Here is an 18,055-nt window from a genome sequence, read left to right as displayed (position 1 = left end):
ATATATAAATCCCCCACCATAATAAACGCCCTACCGTAGCCGCAATTGGAATTAAACGCCTCGTTTATTTTTTCCTCGAATAAATGTTTCAACCACCCACTAAATGACTGTAAACAAAACATCATTTTCAAAACATTATATAACTATGCTGTTTACTCTATTAACAATTTTCCTAACCTGGTCGGGATAAATATTAGTCTTTATGATCGCTTATTAACACATATGCTTGAGTTTTCAGCCACCCTACGCTGCTCGGGATATAAGGAACTGTTTTTTATCTACAGTCATTATGCTTCAGTTATTTGGTGTGAAAAATAGTTGTTTTTTTGTTTTTTTTTTTTTTTTTGATGTTTTTTTTTTTGTTTTTTCTACTGTTTAGTCTATTAAAAGTTCATCAATTACTTTAACAGTAAATGTATAAAGTAGGCCTATAAATAATTTAAACATTGAATGTTATTATTCAAATTTGTATTACAGTCGTTTAACATAATGTAACATTTACAGCCAAGTCATAGAAAAAGCTCTGAAACTAACAAAAACCTGTTTGAACTTGAGTACACCCAACTTTTTTTATATTAACTGGCGATTTTTACACTGTCATATAGTCGTAGGCCTCTCGTGGGTGCAAACAAAGGTCGCGCATCGGGACGGATTTGTCTAATTGAGAAGTCATTTATGAAAATATCACGTACCCAAATCCCAACAATGAATAACTGGGTGATATATTTTTAGAGAAGCTGAAAGTAATTAAAAAAATCGAAAGGGTGGCAAGTTAGTAATTTTCCAACGTCTTTTTATACCTTTTTTCAATATGCATTAAACCACGAGGGATGGAGGGTTGACATGGCCGGAGTTTTTGTCTTTATCAGTTTACACTTAGATGATAACATGCTGACTAATTTTGAAGTCTATTATCTGATTGTCATTATGCTCTGATTAATACGGATTCTGATATTTTAAATGTATTGTAAATTGTCTTATCCAATCATATGTTCGATTGCAATACAGTTTAATTTGAATTTACAAAATAAGTGCACCTTAGCGAAAACAGAACAGAAATATTGTACTTTTTTTTTTCTTTTTATTTAGATTTAGCACAATCTCCTGAACCAAGGTTACTTTTTCGTGCTGATTGCTTCTTTGAAATAGCTAAGTTAATATTGTTATGTTTTTCTCTCATTTTTCCCACTAGCAGGCCCTGGCATATACTGCAACTTACCCTACGGTCCGCCACTGATAGTATAGTTTATAGTCAAAGGAGCTATACCGCATTAGATGTATGGATCGAAATCTAATTTTCTCGCATAACTGTAACTCATTAATTAGGTGGGATAGGTAAGAGAAGAGCTTCCTTTTGTCGGGAAAGAAACAGATCAACTCGACTTCAAGTTTACTCGACCCAAAGTCTGTGCTGAGCTCAGGTGATACACTAGACCTACGCATTCGTCGGAAAAGCTTGACTATTTTAATCGGAGAAGTTCCTCGACGAAAGGAGTTATTTCTTGTCATCGGAAACACCCGGTAGAATTTGTTGGAGCAAATCAGGCTCAGTTTTCTTATTTTTTGGCCGATTTCAGGCTCAAAATGTTCTTATTTTGTTTTTATATTACACACTTTTCCGACATACAAATTATTGTACCAGTATACACTGTACTGGAATATAGTTAAAAGTGGCTCTGGAAAAAATGGCCCCGAAAAAAAGGCTACTGAAAAAAATGTTCCCAGAAAAAATGCCCCTGTGAAAATGGCCCCAAATTACAAGAGGTACACCTACTGTACTGTAATATAGAGGGTATTACATAGTCACATCTACTGCACATAAACAAATATATTTTTTGAGTTTTTCTAGTTTTTTAAATAAAAATTTCACTGGACATTTTACCTCAGCCTCAATTTGTTCTTATTTTGTTCTTAATTTTTAAGCAATTTCAGCCTCAGTCACTTCTTATAAAATGTGTTCTTTTAAAAAAAGAAAAATGTATTGCTAGACTGTAGGCTAAATTGGCTGTAGGCATATAACCTGAGGGTTAGCTTGTGCTAATCAACTTAACTTTAAGTGAACATAATTTCAACTCAACTTGTGCGAATCTTTTCTCTTCATTTGTTGAACTGGAGCGAAATAGCCTAGTTTAGCCACTCTCGGAATGACGGACTGATACGCTGCGTTTATTCTGTTTTGAAACTTCAGGCTAAAAGTAATTCTCTGACAGTCAGTCGTTAGACTTGCATTAAGCCAAAGTTTTTGAAAGTATTACCGAACTCACGTGTATAATTATTATCTATAAATGACACTACGCGCTTTATGACAACCAATTATAGTAAATAAAGCTCACTTTATACAATCACTGAATGATTGATTGTTTTAGATGTGCAAACTAAACAAAGTCGACGGCAAGGCGCTTTAGCAATCACCTTTTAATTCATGTGTTAAAACGATCCTTTCTTGTTTTATAATAGTTCAGAGAATTATGAATAATAGCTGAAGTGTGCTGTCAATTATAGTTTAATGCTTTGTAACATTGGTCTATACAAAAAAAAAAACTGAGTCAGTCGCTGATGAAAGGTATGATTTTTCTACCGTTGTGAAACGATTTTACGGCACTTCGTTTTCAACAGGGGACAGTTTAAGTTCTACCGGAAACAAGTAAGGAGACCTTGACTGATGCACTTGTATCATCTAATTATTTAAGTTTTAAGAGGAGCTATTAATGAATTTTAAGACACTGCTCATTACAATTAGTGGTTAGTAATTACCCTTCAATTAATAAATTTGCAAGTCATTTCCCTTCGTGGTGAGTTGACCTTGGAATGAAAATTGTTAGCAAAACACTAAGACCACTACAATTAGATTAGTACTAATGATCTTGATTTTCTAAAATAAAATAGCCATAGAATAGGCCTACTTATGTAGTTAACCACCATCATCACCAACAGAATAATCATGCAGCTACAACAATCATTGATTACCCATTTAAGCTAATCCGTAGAGCAAGGAATTCATAAATGGATTCGACAATTTATGTCTATTTTTAGACAAACCTATGTTATTAGTATGCCGTTGTAATTAACGATAATTATTAATAGGATGCTCTCATAATACTACTAATGTTTGATACGGTAGTATGCACATAATGTATCAATAATTATATCAGCCACATAGTGTAATATTAAAAATTTTCTACCATTTTAACGTGTAAAGTATTAAATAAACAAACCATCTGTAGGTCTACGGTATGTCTTTAACATCTAATGCCTCTTTAAACAACTGTCGCTGGAGATTTGGTCGTAAAATATAGAATTTACAAGTTTGCAGTCAGCAACGTTGAAATTAAATGCACTGTGTCCAGTAAACTACAGTTTCCCTTCCTCTGAAGTAGGCATACAAAAAACCCCTAGATGGCGGGAAATGGGCTTTCCCGACTTCTGAGGTGCCTTTTAATGACTTAAGTCCTTCAAAATTCAAGGTTTTCCCCCTCTTGAAAACGATTCTATGAATCAATGAGCCCCAAAGAGAAAGGCGGGTTCGGGTTTTCCCCGGGAAAATGTTATTTCTAAATGGCGGGAAATGAGCTTTCCCGACTTCTGAAGTTTATTTCAATGACTTTTAAGTTCTTCAAAATTCAAGGTGTTCCCCTTGAAAACGGTCAGGTAAATTTTTCTCATTCTTATTATAGTAAATAGGCCTATTATGTGTGTACTGGTGTATATATACGTTGCATACGTATTCTTTTTTTTAAATAATAAATGGGGGTCGGGGGTCCTTCCCCGAAAAAATGCTGATTCCTAGATAGCGGGTAATGAGCTTTCCCGACTCCTAATTTTCTTAATGTTACAAAAAATATTCAGCTCACGGGTCCTGAAAAGTTGGATCTAGAATTCAATTTTTTTTTTCGTTTTTTCCCCAGATCCGCCAATGTGAATTGCGAGAAAATCTAACTCGGTCGGGGACTGGATAAACAATCTCTTTTCCCTCCCTCTCCTTCTTCTTCCCTCTTTCTTTTCTTGCATTTCTTTCCGATCATACAAAAATCTCCATAGACATGATCTTTTCCCCACCCCGGTTCCGCCGGCCATGCTAAGTAATGCTGATCACAAGGCTCTAGACAATCAGTGCCACGGCGCCGTAAGGCCTAGTTTGTGAACATGCTTACATGTATGCAACAATTATCCTGTATTTCTATGACTTCCCAAACACATATATTTGAAATACTACCATCTCAGGGTATAATTAAACATAATATACTTATTTTTCAACACTTTTAATAAAATCAAGTGTTATATTGGCTTGAATTACTCTTATTTAATGTACGCACTAATTTATTATCAAGAGTCGTAGCGTTAGGTCTGACATCGACGTAGGCATACGCTCATCAGTATCGACATTTTCCTGTAGTTGTCCCAGGATATCCAAAACTAGTCCTAGTGGAATAACAGGTCAGCCGACTATGGAACTAGCTAGCCTGGAGTGAACGATAACGAGTGCAATATATTCAGGCAGTGCATTGTAATTATCATACTTGAATCATAATGTAAAATTACCATTCTACAAATGCTAACTAATGTACAGATGTAAACTTACGGAATAATTTGTATGTTGGTGTGCCTTGTTAATTTTTTTTTTTTAGATAACATAATCCAACACTTTAACCTTTCAATATCTACATTTATACTATCCAAATGATATTTCGACCAGAGAATACACAAACTAGTGAAGGCAACGCTTTGTTAAACAGGCTAGGTACATGTACTAGGATAAAGCTAAAATGACATAGATTAAAGAGTATAAACAAATAATTATTTAAAAAATAAATAGTTGATACAACATATTTTATAAAGGAGAGAGTATTTTCTTGTAAATTATGGTAAAATAAATTCATATGTCATACCGGTATTGGATATAAATTGACCACAAAGAATAATTTACCACTCAAACATACTAGATAGTCCTACGTCTGTAATAGCCTCAGGTCAAAAAGCAGAACAATACCATAATCATTTAAAATGTTTTATCGAAAATGTCCCAAAAACAAGAGTAAGCAATATGCTCTTGTATAATAAAGTAAATGTATAAAAAAGCTGAACACCTGACAGTCAGTGCTGTAAAATTATATTGGGTTGTAGATTGGAGAGTGCCTAAACTTAAGACAGTGGTAACGTAGCAGAGAACACCAAAGAAGAAGTGTGTACATCAACTTGGATTTAAGTGTCTTCAACTTCAAAGGGGACATGCTCGTATTTTACTTTTTTACAAGATCCACCACCTACTTGTTTAAATTGATATGATATTTAAACCCAAGATTGCAGAAACATACGGAACCACAACATGCCTAACAACCAAGTCAACTGTATCCCAAACTCGATGTTTTTTTACATTTAGTTTTACTTCATTCAACACCTTTCTATGGTGAATTAGCACAAAAACAATTTCAAAAGAACAAACTCAACAGAAGTAATATTATGGTACTCATTTTTCCAAGACCAGCCTCTGGTCCTAAATTGAGACCACTATTTTAGAGCCATGGGAATATCCCACAGTGGAAACCAGAGTGTGACCAACCCACTTCCCCAGATAACATTTGCGAGTGAACGTCTGAGAGGATGGTGATAAGCTGGACATTTCAGTCTAAAATATATATAATTAAGTTAGTTAATGTTTAAAGTTAAGATAATATTAAACATAAAAAGTGAAAGGAGCACTGGTTTTAGATCAGATATAAGTCTGTAAACAATCTCTTCCGTCCAGTTAAGACTCGGTTTCGAAAGAAGGATTCGTGCCGAAGCTTTCAATTTGACATTGAAAAGAAGAATAAATAAAAGATAGTGATTTTATTATAGAGATTCCTTATTATTAATAGTTTTTTTTATGATTCGTTAAGAAATAATAAGTATTTATAATCGAATGAAGTTTTGCGATCGAATTTCTACTACTTATATAAGAATCAACACCGTTAACGTACGGTACATATTTATCAGTCCCAACACTATTGGCGCATTTTAAGCTTTGTATGTAGATATGTAAACAAAATATCTGTAACCTTTTGGTCCCATAGCCTCTCAATACCTACCTACTCTCCTGCACTCGCCAGATTTTTTATCTTGGTAATAATCCGTTGGACAAACAGCTACACATTTGCCTAGGTATAGAAAATGCGTCGATAAACACCGGGAACAGTAGCTCTTATTAAAACAGATATCACAATTATCTACGCGGCATTCTGAAAAAAAATAAAAAGAAGAAGTTTGGGAAGTAAATGGCCGACTATGGAACAATAAACATCAACCAAATATAATACCAATCAGAAAAAGCAAATCAAGCCCACAAATAATGATTCGTACCAATAGACTGGAAAATTATTAATTCAGTACATTTATGGTAGAACAAGATCCTATAAAAACAAGAAAGTTGTATTATCAAATATAGAAAGAACAGTAAGCATTATAAAGTGTACTATCAAGAAATATATTATAATACTACATAATTTGAAAGTAAAATTAACAATTAAATTATAAAAATAGATAAGTATATTGTAGACTAACCATACAAATATAAATATATGAAATTGACAAATAAAAGTGTACATTATGGCCTGGTACAGATAAATAGAACAGACGAGTAGGGGATACCCCAGTGTAATTGAACAGACAGCCCCTGTGGTGGACGACGAGAGTTGCTGGTACCGGGTTACCAGGTAGCACAGACACGAAGGGACCCTTAGGGGTGAAAAAATTCATTGATCGAGTTCCTGTCCACATATCAAGCGCTCTGAGCATCTTACATTAGATGGATATGTGCGCTATATAAAACTACACTATTATTATTATTATTATTATTATTATTATTATTATTATTATTATTATTATTATTATGGTTGGCAATAAATTATGATGCAATGAACAGTACTGTACTGCTAAAGAAACAACTAATTTTGCATATAAACTTGATAACTCAACGAATAAAACGTCAATACAATTAGCACAAATAGACTATCACCTTCAACAAAAACTTAATTCAAACGCATATAAACTGGCTTTCAATAAAATTAAAATATTCATTAACTCAATCAATTAAAATTATGTTTGATCCTTCACAATTTCCTAATTAATGGTTAATACTTACTATAACATTTATCAATATGGTTACTATGGCTACTGTAATATCCACCAGGACACGTTCTCGTACACGTTCCTTTGTGCATCATTCCGATCCTATTCAGCAGTAGAAAATACCTCGGTTTACAAACCAAGCAGCCGTTGAAGGGCGAACATGAATCGCATCCCTTTGGACAACCTACAATAGGGAAAGAAATATGTATTTATATTATTTTATTTCTTATTCGTTGTAATTATTAATGTGATTACATTAACATTGTATCTTTCTGGTGATTGGGGGCGCTTGTCTGTATATGTACTTCAGTTTGGTGAACGCGTTTATGTATAATTTTTTTTCTTAATAGGCTAGTATTAGCTGTATTGGCCAGGTTTATTTGCCGTATTTAAAGCAAGTTAGGAATAGAAAATATACTGAATAAGTGATTAAGCGTCAGATATTCCTGGTCGATGTGTGGAACCCAGGGGAGGATTTTGACTTTGGAAAGTCAAAAAATGGGGAAAAAAGAAAGAAAAAAAAAGTAAAATTGATCGCCCAAAACGTCTCGGAGCCTCCCGACCCCTAGGGGTGGTGTTATCTCGATCGGCCCCACTTTTGTTCCCCCTCCCCTTTCTTGACCCCTTTGGTACATCGCTGGATCCGCCCCTGGAATGTTGCCGTTATTGGTAATGAAATGTATCTATTAGATAGGCCTATATATAAGCATTGTTTCAACAGTCCTACTGGTCACGATGATTCACATGGATCTGTGATCTGGTAACGGGTACCGGTAGGCCTACCAACATTGATTGGCCTGTGACCATTCTTGCGATTTGAATAGTTAAATCCACGTACAAAGCATGAACTCATTTGGTACCGTAAATCCGTTTATATTTTAGATGAAAACGCAGTTAAGCTACTTGTTTGGAGTTCGATGGTTTACGTGTGTGCCTCCAAAATCAGGCTATGTTAACGAATTCTAACCACATGCCAATCACGAACCTAAATGTTAAACCAGTCGCCTACGTAAAAGAATACACGTTTTAGAGGACTTGACGCTGTAAACACCCCTTTCTATGAATTACTTCAAGCAGGAGATTCACTAATGTAGATGTTGCGAAAAAATAGCAACGCTGAGAACACTGACTGATTAACTGTTAAACTTTCTCACTTCACCAGGCATGTTTACGCGATTTACAATAAGCAAAGAGCGTGATTGTGGTCTCAATTCACCACTACACGCGTGTAAAACACAAAATGTGCAAATGTCTTCATATAAACAGCAGTTAATAATAGATATCTAATTGTGATATTTTCTAATAATTTCTCTTAAGTTACATACACCTTTCATTCAATTGAGTTATATTGACGTCATATCATCTTGTAGCCTTACGGTCTGTGGTTTTTTTGTACAAGATTCTGCATTCGCCTGAGAAGTTTACATGGATCGTGCTTTCGACAAATTTAATTTTAATAGCCTAAGCATTTATGTCCGTTTGTTAGCACAGACGTAAGTGCGTAATGGACTATTATTCCATGGATAGAAATAATTAGGTCTAAATGGACTTCTAAACGAACATTGTAGATAGGGTAGGCTTGTTTATTTCAAACACGACAGCTCGTTGAGCCAACAACTCCCAAAAAAAACTTTTAGTTTGGCAAATCATAGCCCTTGTCAGTAAAGTAACAACGTCATTGATGTAGGACTATCTCAAATGAGACTTGTGAACGAATAACTGACACGTCGATTTAAGTCTGTGGATTTATTTGATCATGCCTCTGTGTTATACACTAAATAGCAAAGAATTATTCCGTACAATGTTATTATGCACGTTTCGTTTGGCACACATCAATCATGATTAATACATTAGCGATAGAAACACTCAAGTATTTGAAATTTTAAGAAACAAGCTGACGAAGATTTTGTCAAGTATTTTAGATATTTACCACAACTTGAACCTGTTCACAGTCAGTAAGCGGATTTGCAGTATTTTCAAGTAGCGTACATGAGTGACTGGCAATTTGATCATTTACAGTATATTGCTCGGTATACCTCACCTTATTGTTGAATAAGAGTTAGAACGTAAATGTAAATAAATGAATGTACCGTAAACACTATAGTCGTATTTAGAAATAGCACCATAGACAACAGCCAATTATATACTATATCATGAATTCATATAGGCAAAACAATGGTTTATGTTTTTCAGCCCCTCCATGAAACGCTCCTAAACTGTGAGACAGGATTTTAACTATTAGATATCGCTTGCCACCTTGCCTCACTGTGCGCCTCCTTTTAAAGTGTAAATAAATGAATGCTACAGTAATATTCGCATTTAGGAATGCATCATGGACAACAGTAAATAAAGTATTATGTCATAAATTCAAATAGGCCAAACAATGGTTTAATTCCTATTTATGATTGTCATCCCCTTCATGAAATGCTCATACACGGTGTGAGGCAGGAATTCAACTATTCGATAGTGCTCCCTGCGTCACCTCACTTCGCGCCCCCCTTTTAGAATGTAAGTGTAAATAAATGAATGCACAATAAACATTATAATCGTAGGCCTATTTGGGAATGGCATCGTGGACAACAGTGTTATATCATGAATTAATATATGTAGGCCAAACAATGGTTCAATTCCCGTTTATGTTTGTCAGCCCCTCCATGAAACGCTCATAAACGGTGAGACAGGGATGAGTGCTTTATAAAACATGATCTTAAACTCATGCGAGACTACATAAATCTATTGTATTCCCCCATAAAATAAATTGTATTCTACTAGCTTGATCAGCGCGTGGGAAGAAAATTGGTATAATTTTAAAATTATGAGCGAGAGGAAGATAATGGGGAGTGAATACTGACAACGTAAGCGACCCAGCACTCAAATCGAATCTTAATCTAGAGCTTAATCATTTAAACAAGCTTGTGAACAATCTGTTGTAAGTTTTCAAAGCCAAACGATAGGTATCCAATGCTTACTGTAGGGACATAAATAACTAGCGGCTAGCAAATACTTGTAAATGCTGTTGTAGCTATCAGAAGGGATTAAGCCGTGAAATCGTGTGTGTTTTCTGGTGACAGGAGTGTACTCGTGGACAGTTTAAACTATTTGAAGTAGATATGGCCTGATGGTGCCATGTGTGAACTGGTGGAACATGCCTACTAAGTGCCAACAAATTTACCCCATCATAAAACACCTCCAACTAACGACTACCTCCAATTAAAGACCACCTTTCTGTGGCCCCCAAATGAACCTCTAATCATTCATTTTCATAGTGCTTAATGGACTATTATTCGATGGATAGAAATAATTAGGTCTAAATGGACTTTCTTGGCCCCAAATGAACCTCTAATCTTTCATTTTCATAATAATAATGTTCGTATTAAAGACCAAAGCTAGAAAAGAAATGAAAACTCTGGTCCCAGAAGTGGTGGAGGGAGACCTGTAATTATATTGGTCCTAAATGGAGAAAGTTCACGGGTTGGAAATAAAGTATATCATAATGGACGTGTTATGGAAGTATTGGGGAACTCTTCCAAAAAAAAATTGTTTGTACCCTTTTCTATATTATCCCTTCATCCTCACACTTCACAGGCCTACCACACCTAGCTCCCCACAGTTCTTAAAATTATGGTATTGAGTATTTATTACTCCGGATGCTATACTTTTAGGTTACGGAAAATCCGTGCTATGAAAGTCCGGATTACGAAAATTTCAGGTTGCGAAGAGTCTGGGTTGCAATTAACCCGTGTTATGAAATGTCGACACCACACTCAGACCAGGTAGTCTTGCTGTTTTATGAACATGTATGGAACTAGGTCTCTTTAACCCTCTGATCATTATAGTTGTCATTACAATTAAAGGGCGATGCATAATAAATATAATAACGTGTTTATATACACAACATACAAGGTTACAACTTTATGATTATTATGATTGTAGTCTTGGACTAAATTATAACCATCATGGTACAAGTGATGAACGAAGTGCGATTTGATGCAGGTGCTAAATCAATTCAATAAATGGAGATTTAATCTAAAGACATTATGATGTGATTAAACTGTACTTTTACTTTTATTAGAATCTACCGTATATTATGACATGATAAAAAGTGAGGCACATCTGGTACATATTACTATCAATTATATAAACCTAGACCTATAGGTCTAGGTTTACTTTTCCTATAGGCCTATTCCCTAACTACAGTATATGTTGAAATAAGAATCTAATGTAATATTAATAGTAATGTACAGTAGTGTCTTAAATTTGTTTATGTCTTAGATTTTAACAATGCTGTGATGATTTGCCAAGGAAAGTAATTTTGCAAAAGGAACTTGTGTATGACGAATTAAGAATTATTAGTATTTATTGATAGACCTACTTTGAATCCATGTCCATGCTATTTTTTAGATAATTTTTACTTTTTATTACAATGTTTTTACACTTTTATTCTATGTACATGGGTCTAAATTGTTCTCTTATTTATGCAATATTGCTACATCTGTTTTAATTTGTTACCAATTTTATGATGTTTCTGTGGTTTGTATGTTAAGTTTGACCGAATAAAAGAATAAATGAATGTTGGTCCGTGGACATTCAATTTGACTTGAAACTGGCATATTTAGGCATAATGTAATTGAAATGACTGGCAAATGTCACTACAATTTAAAGGGTCAAAAGTACAACTTCAAAATACTATTAACATATTTGAAAAATACATAGTTACAAGATGTGCCGTGGAATTTTTAACAATTTTAATTAAGAAGTTAACAAAATCTTTATAATACTTTTATATCTTTTGTCATTTTAGTAAATTGTTTCGGGAAAATAATAAACAGCCTAAATTTTACCTAAATCAATTTGATTTGTTATACCTTTATCAATGCGGAGAGAGATATAAAAACTTGGTATTACAGACCTATACGCAGATATAGTTAGAAGAAAGATTGAGGCAATATTGTTTTATTTTGTCACAAATATCACATGGGGTCTGTTTCTGATGCTTATCTCAAAATACGGTATAAAATATACCGTATAAAAATATACGGTAGGCCTATCTAAAATACAGGCCCAAAGACTTGAGGTCAGGGGAACACATAACACAACAAAATCCAAATCACCACACCTTAATAAAAATGAATCGTACGTCGCATTTAGACGTCACACAAACCGTGAATTTTCTGCTTTTTATTTTTTATCACATTCTTATATTATGTTTATCTTGTAATTGGTGTTTACACTGTACAAATACTTTTACATAACTGGAGATTAGTAACATTTAAAAGCAACATGATTTTCAAACTTAATTTGCACATAACAGCATGTCATGTTTTCTTCAACAATTCCTCAATATTTCTCGTACGTTCAGCGATCTCAAATAACAAGTTTCCTAACGAATGCGAATATTACTTTGCTAAAATATAACAGTAGCATTGTTCAGTTTTTTGGTGCTAGTTTTTTGGAATAGAATAAGATAAAAGGTTTTCATTCTTTTAAAATGTAAGCTACTTATAATCAGGTAGGTATTTTTTAGCGGACCTATCTATCAAAAGTGATTATTTTAGGTGTATATGCTTAATCTGAAATGAGGACCAATCTTTAATAAGTGTATCAATGTAAATTCTCGGTATGGAACCATAAAAATTAGGTCCCAAGGATGTTTATCAGCATTTTCGCCCAATAAAATGGACGAGTGTGTGTTTGTTAACGAACACTTACATGTAAAATACGGTAACTCATAAAAATGCTTCTTTCTACCTAATGAAAAATAAAAATCCTTGTATCTTCGTAAGGGCAGCTGTTTACCTGTGTTTGCTATTTACCCTAACCAGATTAACTCAACCACCTTCATTCTCCGCCGTACAAAAAAAAATAGTGAGTACCTTAACTCCAATATAAATACGATAACTTTTGTCCTATGTTGAACACTAGCCACACATTATCGTTGTTGGAAAACGCGCCAAAGCGATAAAACATCGTGTAGACACGCGTCAAACAAGACGCCATATTGTTAATAGATTTAATGTGCGTGATATATCTTAAAGCATGTCATTCATAGCAGTGTTTTTTGAGTTATTAAATTTACAATCCAATTAGACTTCTGATCCACTTTTCTCGAAGTACCAACCGTTCCATTTCAAAGGTAAGAGTAATAATGTCATACTGAACGTCAAAACCTCGGTGTGGGCACAATGAAATATGATGTAGACAAGATGGTAGGACAGGGTGTTTTGAGGAATGTGAAATTGTAAGAGATTATGCCAGAATAACATTTTAAAGCCAAATATAATAGACATCTCTGTACTTTGCACTCAAGAATTTCAAAGAGGTTTTATTTATTTGTTTTGCAGTTATGCCTAAATAAAATTATTGGACTGTGTAGCAAATATTTGATTGAATGAGTAAAAGTTGAGTATGGTCTTTAAAGATGCATAATTCTGGAGGTAATAAACGTAAGGCCAATGTCACAATAAAAATAATAACCAAAAAACAAGTACACTCGACACAATCTCGACGACGTGTCATTCATGCTTCTCTGCGTGATGACAAACGCAATATTGAATTTCATCTGCTGTTATTCTTTGACTGTGTATGGTAAGCCCACTTCTTATATACATTTAAGAAAAAGCTAATTTTACGATGTTATAAATATGTTTTTATTAATATGTAATACACTGCATACAAATAAAATAGAACTATAAATCACGTTACGATGTCAAAAAAGTGGAAGTTCACTTTTCGCAGGTAAAAATATTTTTCTAGTGTCGCTCAAATACCACACACGATATTCATAATCGTCTTAAGTGTCTGAAAGCGGAACAGGTCAGGATCAAGATAAAGCTAAAACAAATCTAGAGGATTGGACTGGGGAAAGAACCCCAACGTCAAAAGGGAGCCCAAAGATACAGGCCTATACCACAAAGTTCGTGCAGGTATTCTGGTGCCCCGTTCTCATGGTTTTGAAAGTACCGTGTCGCCTAAGACACATCTCTCGAGATCTATTACAATTTATTACCTTCAAACGGTCCATAAATCATATTTACACGACAAAAATTAACAACTAAATCGCTAATGACCTAGGCCTTGGGTAAACTCTCGTAGGTGTCGTAAAGGCGGGTTACAGCCACTGGACCAGGGAGTTTATGTGTGTATTGCTTTCATCGCCTACGCTTAGACAAATTATTGTTTGTTTTAGAAAGAGTAAACTAGACTGAAAGACCTGCTGACATCCGGACATTCGGATGAGGCATGTCATCAATAACAATATTGAGGTTTTTTACTACCTTGTCATTTAAATTTTGTATTTTTACATTTAATACTTTTTAATACTAAACGAATATTTAAGACATTTTGTGCCAAAAACTATGCAATAAATACAACAGTTAATACATATCAGAGAACTTACACTGGTAGTGATGATATAACAATAATTATGATATCAGGTATTGACTCAAATGATGAGGACGTTGGCAGCGATTATTATGATATGATATGATTATGACGATGGTGATGTTGGTAAAAATAATGACAATTATTGAAGATGATTTAGTTTGTGGTGATGGTGATGACCCGATTATGATAACGTTATTGAAGAAAATTGAGTCACAATGATTTATTTTTTTAAACACTTGATTTTGTTGCAATTGATTACAAATATATTTTTTTTTTATTTGTTCGAGGTTGACTTGAAATGGAAAATTTAAAAAGAAAATCGGATTTGTTAAATTTTAAGGGTAAGGTATTCATCTATATGCACTTGTCTTTGTTTATTTCATAATAGTCCAATTTTCTAGCTTATTTACTTTTCTACATCAATCATCATGTAACAAGATGTATTGATATCTTTGATAAATTAATAACCACAGAAAACCGTATTTGACAATATAATTTGTCAATGTATCTGGCAATTGATAAGTTGCACGACAATAGGTGAAAATTGCTTTCATTTCGACTAGTAGTTCTGTTTACTTGAGCAGAATCGACACATATTCTACGCGCGTTTTTCATCGTGTCCTGAGTAATGCCCACGAGAATGCGCTCAGGGAATTGTGTCTATGGAAAAGGCGACCCTCACTGGAATATATTAGTAACATTTCGGATGTAGGCACTCCTAGTGGAAACAGCTGTACTCAACTAACGACAGTTTGATTCAAATCGTGTAAATAACTTGATTTTCTTGAACAACAGAACACACAATTCTGTTCCGTGTAGTCACCTCGTGTTTTTCTTCGAGTAAAACGTACCGGTATTACACTTTTGCACTACAAAATATTATGCCAACAGTTTATGATAGGCCTAACTGAAAGGAGAAATTAATCACTGTTTTAATGAACATCGTTTCAAGCAAATTCATCAAATAATCTTCTCAAAGAGGCAACGTCAAAATTCGTGGTATGTTTATGCCAGTTTTAATTCCAAATAACAGTGCTGCATAGATATTGATATTGGTGTGAAGCGGAAATAGCGTTACATTAAAAAAAAATAATAATAACATATCGGTATCATATTATTATTATTATTTATGAGGAATGTGCTAAACTATAATAATAATGTCATGGGTAGTAATACGTATTAAACAAATAATCAGGGGAAAACGAGGATAATATACGATTAACTTCCCTAGGGTACCGTATATCAGATATTGGAATTTTTTTAAACGACAACGACGGTGTGGTCAAATCCTCACATTTTCGGTCAACAAACCATACTGCATATCATAGGCCAATGTCAATATTGTTTTTCTTTTGTCTCAAGTTTAGGAATGAAGCGTAGGCTAGCTTGGTTACTCTCCTTTAAGTCATATTGAAAAGGAATTAATGATGCCATTTTAACGCTTTGAGATTTTGCCAATTCTGACTGAATCAGAATGGGAGTTGAAGCAGGGGTTAAAGTGGAGCGTCCTATCAAGTCATCATTACCTCCAAACTTCCTAGGGGTGCAAAGTACTGGTGTTCTACACACGTCCAAAGGGGGCTCCAAAGTGAACCTGGACAAAAATTGTATAGGCCTACCAAATTCTGAAGACAATAGTAAAGTTACTTTTTATCTTATTACAGCCACAACAAAAAGCTCAGATCAAATATCTCTAGTTACGCCCTTGCCGGGGTGTAGACCTTTGATTATTAGATATTACCACTGGGTGTGGATGTTTTGATTTAAATATTAATAGACGCAATTATAAATATAACATTAAATTACCATAAATTATTATTTTATTATAGATGGGACAGCCCTTCACCTTATTTAACCATAAGATACGTTTGTTTTATAATAAAAGAAATCCTATATTGAAGTAAGCGACCAAAAATAAGAGCACTATAAAATTAAAAAGATTGACCTCCTTTTTATAAAATTCTCCATACGAAATATTGAAATTTTAATCTATCTTTAAATCATCCGCCACATGGCATCTGTTTTTTATTTTGTTTTTTTTTTTTTCATCCGATTGTTGAAAGAGTTAGGCCTATTTAGATAAGCTAGTGTAATACCTGATATGCCTAATGGAAACTATCTGTTCTTTTTTTATTTGACATAATTACGTAATTAACTTGGATATGTACTCGTTCAGCGCTTCGTATCTGTAAATAAAGGTGCTATACAAATGACCAGTTTAGGTTAGATTTGATTTCGTTTATAACCCATCTTATCCTTTTTTTATATATAATTTTTAATGATAATATGTAAAAATCATTGTCTCTATGATTTATTAGAAATGAAGTGTATTTCCTTCTAGGAATGTATGAGACATGCATCAGAGCACGGTGACGTCTGAACAATGATCCATTCGTGGCATTGCTCGAGTTAATATTCAAAGACAAGACCCCAATTGTCATCGTGTCACGATGAATTTCACTTCACGAACATGCGACAGCCAGATATCGATAAATGATTGGCGCTTAAAATGCTACAGTAAATTCATTAGCAGGTTCCAACAATATATCGTTGTTTCCATTTATATTGATAATTAAACATGAAAGGACAAAATACAGAGGTAAGGTTTATGATAGCTTGTGGTTGTCGTTACCAAAATACATTCGTGGTATTTCGGGGACACGCGTACACATGCGTGTAATATCTTAGAGAGAATAAAAGAACCCATCAGTATTAATTAACAGACAGGAAATTATTAACTGAATCGTTGAAGAATTTCACGATTTCAGCAGCTTGTAAAAATAATCAGTGGGAGTTTCATTTCAAAACTAAATGTAGGGCAAACGACTTAAATCTGTCATTTCGAGTAGGCCTATATTGCTGTCTTATTCTCTACAACGAGTATATCCGTTGCGTTATAACAAAACGCAGTTCTTAATATGACGACGGCCTATATATTTTAGCATGATAAAAAAAACTAGTGGTTTCAACAAAATTATACAATCGTTTTAAAAGAAGATATGTATGCCAAAAGCTAAAACCTAATGCTGTCTATAAGGCAGTACGGTCGAAAGCTCAGACGATACAAAACTTCAACATAATGTTCTAACCATAAAACCACCATCAATATCATCTTGTCTATTTATAGATTAATGACATCTTAAACTTCTTCACAGCCGATATCTGTGGTTGTTTAGGAGGATCCAAGCCCGTAGCCAGGATTTTGATTGGGGGGAGGGGTTCTTTTGATACTGAAAGGGCACTTGTGAGCGAAGCGAGCACCATTAGCTGGGGGCCAGGGGCCGCCAAGGGCCCCGGTGGTGTCCAGGGGCGAAGGGCCGGTGGCGGTCCAGGGGGCGAAGCCCACGGAAGCTCCAGCATTCTAGACATTTACAGCTGTTATTGAGTTGGTTTGAGAGGCCATAGGCCTACATTAAAAAATGTATATAGGCCTAGGCCTATTAAAAAATAGATAATTTCTTGAGGCAAAGATAAAAAACAATTAAAAAAAGTATCATATTGTACTCACTCAAGACAATCAGTAACATAAAAATAACCGAGACAAATTTGTATGGTTGGTTGTAGTGTA

At 34.3% G+C, this 18,055-nt stretch overlaps 1 protein-coding gene across 1 annotated transcript in view; it reads right to left on the bottom strand.

Moving 5' to 3' along the window:
• Window positions 1-18,055, bottom strand: part of LOC117113262 (R-spondin-3-like) — a 28,006-nt gene that overhangs the window by 4,987 nt on the left and 4,964 nt on the right. Inside the window, exons 3-4 of the mRNA XM_033256561.1 lie at window positions 7,118-7,288; window positions 6,066-6,215 (exon numbers count right to left, since the gene is read on the bottom strand). Coding sequence (XP_033112452.1) covers window positions 6,066-6,215; window positions 7,118-7,288 — 321 coding nt within the window. The remainder of the gene's footprint in view (window positions 1-6,065; window positions 6,216-7,117; window positions 7,289-18,055) is intronic.

The sequence above is a fragment of the Anneissia japonica genome, unplaced genomic scaffold (assembly GCF_011630105.1).
Source record: "Anneissia japonica isolate Jap-2015-1 unplaced genomic scaffold, ASM1163010v1 scaffold287593_len981703_cov172, whole genome shotgun sequence".
Taxonomy (NCBI): Eukaryota; Metazoa; Echinodermata; class Crinoidea; order Comatulida; family Comatulidae; genus Anneissia; species Anneissia japonica.
Note: the sequence above shows the minus strand (reverse complement) of the source record. Positions and strands in the feature narration are given on the sequence as shown.